The 12,327-nt window shown below is 51.6% G+C and overlaps 1 protein-coding gene across 1 annotated transcript in view; it reads right to left on the bottom strand.

Moving 5' to 3' along the window:
* NCAPD3 (non-SMC condensin II complex subunit D3) overlaps positions 1–12,327 on the bottom strand; it is an 84,798-nt gene that overhangs the window by 10,221 nt on the left and 62,250 nt on the right. The window contains exons 20-26 of the mRNA XM_088481760.1: positions 10,723–10,830; positions 10,045–10,156; positions 9,836–9,955; positions 1,832–2,070; positions 524–603; positions 303–440; positions 71–204 (exon numbers count right to left, since the gene is read on the bottom strand). Coding sequence (XP_088337886.1) covers positions 71–204; positions 303–440; positions 524–603; positions 1,832–2,070; positions 9,836–9,955; positions 10,045–10,156; positions 10,723–10,830 — 931 coding nt within the window. The remainder of the gene's footprint in view (positions 1–70; positions 205–302; positions 441–523; positions 604–1,831; positions 2,071–9,835; positions 9,956–10,044; positions 10,157–10,722; positions 10,831–12,327) is intronic.

Genomic DNA, 12,327 nt, shown 5'->3' with positions numbered 1-12,327 from the left:
GATTTGTGCCGCCCCCATACAAGAGAAGAGCCGATCAGATCTAGAACACGGAAAGGGGTGTAGGACATACCTAGAACGTTCTGGCTGATCTTCGTGGTCAGATTAAACCTTTGCTCGTCTGTGAAGTGCTCGAGCAGGAATTTGTAGATCTTCATGCGTTTCCCCTTGTTCTCTGCCCCTTTGAAAGAGAAGAGCTTCCGCTCCCTAAAACGAGGAACAGATGTTAGGAAAATCGGAAAAAAGGAGCGAACTATAGATTTAGGAAACTATGTAACCAGGAGGCTGGAAGGTGGAACCCTCACCTCTCGGTCTGCGAAAACTTGTTGTACTTCTCGTGTTTCTCGTAGGAATTAAAGTGAAAAATGCATTCGATGAAATGCTGGGAGAACATCACCGGGTTCCTTTTCAGCAGAAGATGAACCAGACAGAACTCTCCGAGCCTTCGGTGTAAAAGGAGGAGAACAGGTGTAAAGCAGCCACAAAGAACAGGAGATCACAGCCTTCCAACGTCGCGAGGACTTACTTGGCGATTTCCGGGTCTGGGTCCACCAGAACGCTGACGAAGTGAAAGAAGAGGGAACCTTTCCATTTCACGAACTCCTCCTGAGGATGAAGGGAAATTGGCCTCAGTATTTTCAGTATATTGTTCTATCATTATATCGGTATACCCATTATATACTCTCAGCCAGTCCTCTTATATCTATAAAGCGCAGCTAAAAGTTGTTCCCATGTCGAGGACAATCGGTCACTTTCAGAAACGTCCCTAAACGTTTCTATAGGGCAGCGCTTATACATACATACACCAGGCACTAATAATCCGATAAATGCAAAATCAACAATGCCATGTGGAGGTTTCTGGGGTAACTCCAAGGTGAGTCAGCTCTCAGCTTATACATGTGCTGTTATTATGCAGTACACCAATTTGTAATTCTATGACCCAGAGTGGGTGCTACTATTATGTAGCAATAATTATTTTGGGGTGAGCGTTTGGGAGTGGGGCCCCCGGAGTTGCTCTGGCTGGACCTTTTTCAGGGCATCACCACTTAATTCACATAGAATATTTTTATCACTTTTCTAATTGTTTATTATTTATGTTGTTTTAATTCTTTCACATTTCATTAACACTTATTGATTTAAATTTTATCCTTACACATCTATCCTTTACACTTCACTATCACCTTTTTTCCCCTTTTTGTGTGATGCCCTGGGGATGGTCCTTGGCTAGAATTTTCTTGGGGCACCTTGCTTCTCGGACGTGAACCCCTGAATGTTAGGGATGCCAGTATAGAGGAGCCTTGACGATTGGCCTGGCGCTTATTCATATATTTGCAAACTTATACCTCTGAATCTCTATCATGTCGGATTTAAGTATTTTTTGTTGATTTTTCTACAGTGTGCTGGGGGGCAAATCCTTTTTTTCTGTGTTCAGTGTAAACTCCGCCCTTTACAAGCACCTGTGCAATGTCATTAAGCTGATATGAGCAACCATAATATTATTATTTATTTTTTTTTGCAAAATCAAGCTAGAGCAGGAAAAGTTTGGCCAACTAGATATGAAAGCAGCCAAAAGCTAATATTACAAGTAACCTCGCTATATAGCTGTAGTGTCTTTCAGCAGTGTTACAGGCAGGGAACGGTAATTTATAGAATATGCTGCTCTCACTATCCAAGCCTAATCTTCATTTCAATACAATAGAACATAGTTTAGGCTCAGGATATACGCCCGTCTATATAAGGCCTGCTCTCCGGCACCATGTAACCAGCTGCAGGGAAACGTAAGCGCCAGCATATTACGGGGACACTTTACTTAGGACTTCTGAGGACATCTCACCTGCAGCAGGTTGGTCAGCATGATAAGCGTCTGCTTCCGGATAAAGGGGTCTCTGTCTCGGAGGCAGACGGACACGTTGGGGATGTATCGGTCTACCATGGTGGTGTAACGGATACACAGGTCACAGATTACGATAATCACGTTGTTCCGGATGGCGACGTCATCACACACCTCTAGTTCTCGGGCGAGAGCGGGTACGCATTTCTTAGCGAGGTCTTCATGCTGGAGGCACAACTTTCCTGAACGAGAAACCGCACTAAATTATCTCAGACACCTTTACTTAATCCAGAGGAACGGCCTTCTCTGTGCTCTATTCCAATGGTTACTATAAAACAAGAGCCTTGTAGGAATACCATGGCTGAGGGGAGAGTGTAGTCATCATGTGTTACCAGTCGCCCATCTAAATTCAGCGCTGAATGCTCCCCTTAGGACCCCTAACCAATCACGGAGCAGAATTAGGACTCCCCAGATTAGGATAACAAGTGCCAGCTGGATATTTAACTTTCACTATATCTAATGTCCTCCCCCCAGGGTGGCCACAATCACTGCTAAACCCAAAACAGTCACAGGAACACGTAAGAAAGGATCCGATATTACCTATAGGGTAACTGCTAAACATGTAAAACCTAAGGAGTGCCGCGTTTATTCCCACATTACACGCCGATGCTTCTGTCGCCACTGAGGCCATCGCCACAGCGTGTTAGCAAGAGATTGCGCAGAATATAGGGCTTCGTACAGTTACATTTATCCCCCCTCCCCTCATTTAACTGTGACCTCCTTTGAGAGGTGGATTTTCACCATCTATGGGATGTGTGTTACCTCTTTTGGGTGGAATGTGTAATTGGGAAACAACCAGGTCATGAAAAACCTGTGATGTCTGGGGGCAAAAAAACCCACCCATCTCACTGGTCTACATCCCCAGGGTATACTAGGAGGTGGATTACATCTGGGTAAGTGCTACGGAGGACATGGTCTGCTCCAAGGAACAAGGGTTCCCACCACAAGTCATCTGCTCCTATTCCTTCATGGAGGTCTCCATTCAGGCCTGGTGGCCTATTGAACGGTGTCTTCCTTTCATCGAAAAAGGTTGTCGTTATTCCCCCCTCATGTGGTTTAGTATTTGCAGGTTTTCCTTCCAGGACCAAGGAGTTCCAGTACTGACTGACCACCTGTTTCGATAGCTACTGGAAACGCAGCTCCCGTCAGACGATCACCTGCTGGAGCCAGTTACCCATTGGTGGTTTTCAACCTCAAACCTCAAGTACCCCCAGACAGGTCATGTTTCTGTGGATTTCTGTCTTTGGAAGCAGGTGGAACAATTTCTGACCTCTAAAAATACGTTAACTCACCTTGCATGATTGCAGGTATCTACAAAACATGACCTGTCGGGGGTATTTGAGGACTGGAGTTGAGGACCCCTGGGCTTACACCACATCAGGGAAATTCTGGCACCAGGGTTGACTGCACACTCCATAAAGAAGCTTTTTACCTCTTGAGTTGTGCTGTACAGGCTTCCCCAGACCAGGTCTGTAATGTTGCCACCTGGTCCTCCCAGCACAATGTTTGCAAGCTGGGGGCTACCTTTGGCAATAAGGCCTCCAGAAATGAGATCCTTTCCAGGCACCGTTTCCCTCCAGTGACAGCGGCTCTAGGACACCCCCATCAATTGTGTCTTCTGTATTACAGGCAGGAAAACAGGAGTTTGTTGTATTTAACCTCAAACCATTTACTGATGGCAAATGCTAATCTAGGAGCTAGGAAAAAACAAGAGATATGGTAAGAACTTACCTTTGTTATCTCTGTTTCTACGAAGTCCATAGGGTCCACAGGGTTGACCTTGGGGTATAGCTGGATCTGGATCCATGGACACCACGCAGTTAAAGCTTTAGCTGCTCCCAGGATGCACTTGGGTCCGTCCTCCTCTATACCCCGCCCCCGGCCACAGCACCTCAGTTGGTAAGCAGCCAAGGCAGGAGGAGGAGACTAAACAGAGAGAAGGAAGACTGGAACACACAAGAAACCATACTCACAGAAATGGGAGACGGAAAACCGGTGACCAGCCACACAGCCCATTTGAAGCCAGCTGCGTCAGGGCGGGCGCCCTGTGGACCCTATGGACTTCGTAGAAACAGAGATAACAAAGGTAAGTTCTTACCATATCTCTTGTTTTCTACTTCAGGGTCCACAGGGTGACCTTGGGGATGTCCCAAAGCAGTCCAACTAAGGGCGGGGACGCTCCTGTGCTGATAGGAGTACCCGGCGCCCAAAGGATGCATCCTGAGAGGCAAAGGTGTCAAACGCATAGAACCTCAAAAAGGTCTGAATGGAAGACCAGGTGGCCGCCTTACAGAGCTGAACAGCAGAGGCGCCACGGCTAGCAGCCCAAGAAGGACCCACGGACCGAGTGGAATGAGCCTTAACAGAGGCTGGAACAGGTAAACCCTCCCGCATATAAGCCTCAATAATAACAGAACGAAGCCAACGGGCTAGAGTCTGTTTGTTGGCAGGCCAACCCCTCTTGTGAAAACCAAAGAGGATAAACAAAGAATCCGACTTCCTCACAGAACTAGTCCGGTCCACATAAACCTGGAGTGCCCGGACAACGTCTAAGGAAGTCTCCCCAGCCGAAAGATCAGGTGACTGAAAGGCTGGTACAACAATTTCCTGATTAATGTGGAACCTGGAAACCACCTTAGGCAGGAAATCAGGACGAGTGCGAAGCACCGCTCTGTCCTGATGAAAAATCAGAAAAGGGGGCTACAAGAAAGCGCCCCCAAATCTGAAACCCTCCTGGCAGAAGCAATTGCCAAGAGGAAAACAGTTTTAAAAGTTAGCCACTTGAGCTCCACTGACTCCAAGGGCTCAAAAGGAGGACCCTGTAAGGCCCGAAGAACCACCGCCAAATCCCACGGGGCCACAGGTGGCACAAAGGGAGGCTGGATTCTCAAAACACCCTGGAAAAAGGTGTGTACGTCCGGCATAGCAGCGATCCTGCGCTGGAACCACACCGACAGAGCAGACACGTGTACCTTCAGTGAAGAAAGACGTAATCCTAAGTCCAAACCCGACTGAAGGAAAGCCAGAATACGCGAAACCCGGAACACCTGGGGATCATAGTTTCTGGCCTCGCACCACTGAAAGTAAGTGTGCCACACTCTGTGATAGATCCTCGCGGAAGCAGGCTTGCGCGCCCTCAGCATGGTGGTAATAACGGAGCTAGAAAAGCCCCGAGACCTCAGGACGGCTGTCTCAAGAGCCACGCCGTCAAAGATAGTCGACCCAGATCTGGGTGAAGACAGGGCCCCTGAGACAACAGGTCCCGCCGTTGAGGTAGGAGGTACGGAGCGTCGATGGACAGGTTCCGCAGATCGGAGTACCACGGCCTTCTGGGCCACCAGGATCAGTGTGCCTCCGTCCTGTTTGAACTTGCGCAGGACCCGAGGCAGCAGAGATATCGGAGGGAACAAGTAAGCCAGTTGAAACAGCCATTTCACCGACAGCGCGTCTATCAGACTTGCGCCTGCGTCCCTTGTCCTTGACCCGTACACAGGCAGCTTGTGATTGTGACGGGACGCCATCAGGTCCAGCTCTGGCAGCCCCCACTTGTCCACGAGTAGTTGGAATACCTCTGGATGAAGCGACCATTCCCCGGGATGCACGTCGTAACGGCTGAGGAACTCTGCCTCCCAATTGAGGACTCCTGGGATGAAAACTGCCGAGAGAGCTGGAAGATAGCGCTCCGCCCAAGCCAGGACGCGGGACACCTCCGACATCGCAGCTCGACTGCGAGTCCCTCCCTAGTGATTGATGTACGCCACCGTGGTGGCGTTGTCCGACTGCACCTGAACGGCCCTTCCGTGAAGAGCGGTGCCGGACGACTGCAGGGCTCTGTATACTGCCCGCAGTTCCAGGATGTTGATGGGAAGAATCGCTTCCTCCGCCGACCAACGACCCTGAAGTGACAAGGAGCCTGTCACCGCCCCCCAACCCCGGAGACTGGCATCTGTCGTGAGCAGAACCCATTCCGGGATCCAAAAGGGGCGCCCCTCTAGGAGATTAGTTGTCTGCAGCCACCAGGCTAGGGACAGACGCACCTCCGAGGACAACACCAGCATCTGAGAGCGGATCCTGTGTGGCAATCCGTTCCATTCCGAAAGAATCAGCTCCTGCAGGGGCCTGGAATGGAACTGGGCAAACTCCACCATGTCGAATGCCGACACCATGGACCCCAAAACTCTCATCGCTGAGTGCACCGACACTCTGCCACTGCTCAGACAACTGTGAATCCGCAGCTGTAAGGAGGAGACCTTCTCCGGAGTCAGAAAAATCCGTTGCTGACGAGAGTCCAGCAGGGCCCCCAAATGAACCATCCGTTGTGATGGGATGAGGGAGGATTTCTTCCAGTTGATCAACCAGCCGTGCGCCTGTAGACAAGCGACCGTCAGGTGGAGATGCTGGATCAGTACCTCCGGGGAGCTTGCCAGCAAGAGGTCGTCGTCTAGATACGGTAGCAACCGTATCCCCTGGCTCCGAAGGTGAGCCGCCATGACCGCCATCACCTTGGTAAATACCCTTGGTGCCGTGGAGAGACCAAAGGGTAGAGCCCTGAATTGGTAGTGGTTGTGGAGAATAGCAAACCGCAGAAACCGTTGGTGCGATGTTGCTATAGGCACATGGAGGTAGGCGTCCTGGATATCCAGGGAGACCATATAATCCCCCGGTTCCATCGCCAGTATGATGGAACGCAAAGTTTCCATCCTGAATTTGGGAACCCTGAGAAATCTGTTCAGGGACTTCAAATTGAGGATGGGGCGATGAGAGCCATTGGGTTTCTGCACCAGAAACAGCGTAGAGTAATACCCCATCCCACGTTGAGACTGTGGTACGGGTATAATGACCCCCGCCGTCAGCAAGGCCTCTATGGCTTCCTGAACCTGCAAGGCCTTGGTTTTGTCCTGAGAAGGACTTGTGCAAAAAAACTGGCAAGGCGGCCTGTGCCGAAAAGACAGGGCGTACCCCTGGGAGACCACTTCTCGCACCCAGGCATCCGTGGTGGTATTGTGCCATCACTGGGCGAATTGAAGAAGTCGGCCTCCCACTCTGGGGTCCCCCAGAGGGAGGCCCGTCCCATCACGCAGAAGGCTTATCTTCTGGCTTGGAAGAAGGGCGCCTAGCACTCCAGGCTTGCTTCTTTGGCTTTGAGGCGGTCTTGGGTGCGGACTGCCTCGGGAAGGACTGACCCTTTGCCTTGCCCTGAACCCGAAAGGAACGAAACGCCGAGCTCCGTACCTTAGCAGGTGTAGTAGCTGAAGGGAGGAAGGCTGACTTGGATTTTGCCAGGGTATCTACTATTTTGTCCAGGTCCGGACCAAATAGTAATTCTCCATTAAAAGGTAAGGCCTCCAAGCCTTTCTTTGAATCCGCGTCTTCTCTCCCAGACCACAACCACAAGGATCTACGAACAGACACTGTTGCCGCCGAAACCCTAGAGGTCAACAGGCTAGCATCCAAAGATGCTTCTCCAATGTAGGAGGCAGCATCTCTCATCTGTCCTAACAACGCCCTCTGGACGTCCGGAGCTTCATCCGTAAACGTATCCTCCAAGGCGTTGGCCCAACCCTCAATGGCCTTGGCCACCCAGGAGATGGCCATGGACGGCCGGGCTACAGCCCCTGAGAGAGAATAAATAGACTTTAGACAAGTCTCCACCTTCCTGTCCGTAGGATCCTTCAGCGAGGATATAGACGGCAACGGCAAAGTAGCACTCCTGATGAGGCGTGTTACATGGGAATCGACTGCAGGCGGAGTTTCCCATTTCTTACAATGTGCTTCTGGGAATGGATAATTGGACGCCAAGCGTTTCTGTGGCAGGAAACGCTTACTGGGCGTCTGCCAGGCCACCGCCATGTGATCATTCAACTGATCAGACAAGGGGAACGCTGTAGAAGTAACCTTAGCTTTTTTAAAACTAGGATACCTTGACTTGGGAGCGGGTGCCTCAACCAGAAGAATGGCCCGCACCGCCTTAACCAGAGCCCGCACATTGATGGAAGACTTAGTGTCTACCTCCTGGACTGAGGCATCTGAGGCTGAGTCATCCTGCACCTCACCATCATCCGAGGACCCCTTAGAATCCGAAAGATGCGCAGCCTGTGCCATGACTGAGCGTTTAGACGCCCTGGAGGGCACGTCACTGCGCAACATCGACTGAAAAGCCGAAGAAGCTGCCGCCAAATCTTGGACAGTGTGGGAAAGCGCATCCACCCAGGGTGGAGGAGCTGTCACAGGAGCCTGAAACGGCACCACAGCCGGCTGTGCCACAGGGGTGGACTGAATATACATTGGCAACCCCGCATAGGGACCAACAGGCTGAGACCCCGGGGGAGTCTGCAATAATTGTGGGACACCCAGGGAATGGGGGATGGCAGGCTGGGGCAACGCCCTAGTAGGGGCGGCAGTCGGGACCGACAGACGGTCCGCGATGGACACCAGCACCTGGGAAAACATCGCCCATGGTGGCTCCTGCGACATGGGAGGTTTAGACGTACCAGGGACCGCCTGGCACCGTCCGCACAGGCCGTCCTGTGACAAATCCTCCCTATCCACTCCTGCAGAACAGCGCCTGCAGGAGAACAATGCCGGAGCCCCGGAGTGCTCAATCTCCTCCTCAGACATGACTTAGGAAGAAAACGTGCGCACTCACCAGTGTGCTGAACAACAGCCCACAATATGGTACTGTGTAGCACACAACTGTATGTGACGGACCTCACAAATACGTGATCTATATAAGAGAGGTCAGTAGAAACACCCTTCCCCCGCACACCTGTAGGGCTTGTAGGAGAAGGAAAGGGATAGGTACAGGCTGACAGTAAGTAGAAAAAAGACCCAGACAGCAGCACTAGCCAAAGTCACATACCATGCAGGAAGATATACTCACTGCACCTTTCCACTACAATCAACCAGCCCAGATTCAGTGTCTGGGAGGGCTATAGTGCTGTGTACGCTGTCCTTGTCGGGGGAGAGGTACACAGGGGGTCCGGTCCGCGTGCTGCCTGAAACATCTGCGCTGCCAGTAAGAAAATGGCCGCTGGAGACCTCAGAGGAGGAGTGGCCCGAGTAATCTGCAGCTCAGCGACGCCAGACTCCGAGCTGAAAGGCGCGCTGAGCTGAGGGGAGGAGCCGATGACAGGGAAGGCTTCCTCCCCTGGCTAGCATATTTAACCCCCAAGGTTGCGGCATCCCGCTTGCCGCTTAATTTACCCTGGTGGTCTAGTGGTCTGGCGGGGTATCACTCCCAAAGGGGGGGGGCCCGCCGCCACCGCTAGCGCCCCCGGTCTGTCCCCTAGACCGGGGGCATGGGACTGCATATAAAAAGGCATTACCCGCGCACTGCCGCTAATCAGCGGTGCGCGGCTCACCTTAAGCTCCCCGGCGTCTTCCAGCAGCAGTCCCGGGGGAAACCAGAGTCCTGCTAGTACAGACTCTGGCTTCCCCCGCCGCGAACCCCAGTTCAGTGCTGGCGTCGCGGCGCCAGCAGGGAGAAGGAGTGGCAGCGTGGGCGTCTGTACAGACAGCCCAGCGCTGCCGCTCTGGAGAACAAAACTAGTGTAAAAATAAATTTAACCTAGTTAAATAAAAAGCTTTAGGGGGCTGCTCCTGCAGCCCCCCCCGCAGGGTGACCCGACTCCGGCCGGGCACCATCTTAAACTGAGGTGCCTGTGGCTCGGGGGCGGGGTATAGGGGAGGTTGGACCCAAGTGCATCCTGGGAGCAGCTAAAAGCTTTAACTCCGTGGTGCCCGAGGATCCAGCTATACCCCCAAGGTCACCCTGTGGACCCCTATGGACCCTGAAGTAGAAAGAGGGTTAAGGGAGGAGGAGTACAGCATCCAGGGCCTAGTCTCCCATACACAACACATTATGTCCCTCTATAACAGAGAAATGTAGAGTTATATAATCACCTTCTCCCAGACCAAAGCTCTCTCCTTGTGGAAGAGGTCTCTTACCGAGTGTGATAAAGGCGTGAGCCCGGACCAGAGGTGGCATAGTGGACCCTCGAAACTGGGAAAGTGGTTGTGACTGTGGCTGTGAGAGCGGAACATCCGTATTCTCAGAGACGCAGGAATCTAGGTAGCGGGAAAACAGGGTTTCAGTCATTTGGAGAACGCCAACAGCTCTACGGTAATCTCTATGCAGCAAATGTAGATAAGCTCACTCTGTTCTGCAGGCAAGGTGACCAAAATGGACTGTACCAGAAGCAAGACGCGTTTCTCCACCCGCGCTGGGCACAGCTGGGCGGCTTCCCCCAGGGTGAATAGGTGTCGGACCTGAGGACAACATGACACACTATGAGGCCGGCAGGCTCTACGTACGGAACACTTACTCCAGCTTCATTTATGAACCTTCTACAGGTTCTTATTAATAAATACCCAATGTGAGATACAGAATAAGGAGTTTATTTTATCCAAAACACCTGGTAACTATAAAGAGACAGGAGTCAGAATAAAATGTATAAGTACAGCGCTACTATACAACAGAAAGAAGAAAAGGCCAGTACAATATGGTGGAAGATGCGTACATATTCTATAATTTGCAGGCGCTGTGCACCGTATACTCTAGGCGCGGTGCACCGTATACTCTAGGCGCGGTCTGATAAAAATCAGAAAAAGGCAATAACCAGAACCACCTAAGCACCACAGAATAGTGAATTGCCATGATACCTATATCTCTAGTGTGTCCCCTCTTTATAGTGACAGAGCACAGGACACACCTGACATTACAGCATGGCTGGCGTAGTACAGGTAGCGCTGTAATTGAATTCAGACATTAGTAAGCAGATATACCAGGTTAGGTTAGAAACCAGCTACATGGACATATGAGGAACCACACTGACCATCAGTTCCTGATCAAACTGCGCATCTCGCGAGTCGGCCATCACCACAGAGGAAATGTGCGCTTCACTAGCAGATACCAGGTCACTGCAAACCTCATTCAGCAGCTCCTACAGGAGAAAGAGAGGACAGTATTACAGGCAGTATAACAGGCCGCTGGTACTGAGGGGACACTACATATATACAGATAGTCTGTGATGTATCAGGAGAAGGAGAGGACAGTATTACAGGCAGTATAACAGGCCGCTGGTACTGAGGGGACAACAAGAGATATGGTAAGAACTTACCTTTGTTATCTCTGTTTCTACGAAGTCCATAGGGTCCACAGGGTTGACCTTGGGGTATAGCTGGATCTGGATCCACGGGCACCACGCAGTTAAAGCTTTGCTGCTCCCAGGATGCACTTGGGTCCGTCCTCCTCTATACCCCGCCCCGGCCACAGGCACCTCAGTTGGTAAGCAGCTAAGGCCGGAGGAGACTAAACAGAGAGAAGGAAGACTGGAACACACAAGAAACCATACTCACAGAAATGGGAGACGGAAAACCGGTGACCAGCCACACAGCCCATTTGAAGCCAGGTGCGTCAGGGCGGGCGCCCTGTGGACCCTATGGACTTCGTAGAAACAGAGATAACAAAGGTAAGTTCTTACCATATCTCTTGTTTTCTACTTCAGGGTCCATAGGGGGTCCACAGGGTTGACCTTGGGGATGTCCCAAAGCAGTTCAACTAAGGGCGGGGACGCTCCTGTGCTGAAAGGAGTACCCGGCGCCCAAAGGATGCATCCTGAGAGGCGAAGGTGTCAAATGCATAAAACCTCAAAAACGTCTGAATTGAAGACCAAGTAGCCGCCTTACACAGCTGAACAGCGGAGGCGCCACGTCTAGCAGCCCAAGAGGGACCCACAGAACGAGTGGAATGAGCCTTAACAGAGGCTGGCACAGGTAAACCCTCCTGCGCATAAGCCTCACAAATAACTGAACGAAGCCAACGGGCTAACGTTTGCTTGTTGGCAGGCCAACCCCTCTTGTGAAAACCGAAGAGGACAAACAAAGAATCCGACTTCCTAACCGAAGCAGTCCGGTCCACATAGATTCTAAGTGCCCGGACCACATCCAAGGAAGCCTCACCAGCAGAAAGATCAGGTGACTGAAAAGCTGGCACAACAAGTTCCTGATTAATGTGGAACTTTGAAACCACTTTGGGCAAAAACTCAGGACGCGTGCGGAGCACTGCCCTGTCCTGGTGAAAAATCAGAAAAGGAGGGCGACAGGAAAGCGCCCCCAATTCTGAAACCCTCCTGGCCGAAGAAATTGCCAGGAGAAAAATGGTCTTAAACGTCAGCCACTTGAGCTCCACCGACTCAAGCGGCTCAAAAGGAGGACCCTGCAAGACCCTCAGTACCACCGTCAAGTCCCACGGAGCCACCGGAGGCACGAAGGGAGGCTGGATCCTGAGAACACCTTGGAAAAAGGTGTAAACATCTGGCAGTGTAGCAATCCGTCGCTGAAACCACACGGACAAAGCAGACACATGAACCTTCAGAGAGGCCAGGCGTAAGCCGAGGTCCAAACCCGATTGAAGAAATTCCAAGATTCTGGAAACCCGG

This window comes from Taudactylus pleione, unplaced genomic scaffold (genome assembly GCF_031769625.1).
Source record: "Taudactylus pleione unplaced genomic scaffold, aTauple2 ptg000278l, whole genome shotgun sequence".
Classification (NCBI taxonomy): Eukaryota; Metazoa; Chordata; class Amphibia; order Anura; family Myobatrachidae; genus Taudactylus; species Taudactylus pleione.
The sequence above is the reverse complement of the archived record's forward strand: the minus strand, read 5'-3'. Positions and strand labels throughout refer to the sequence as shown.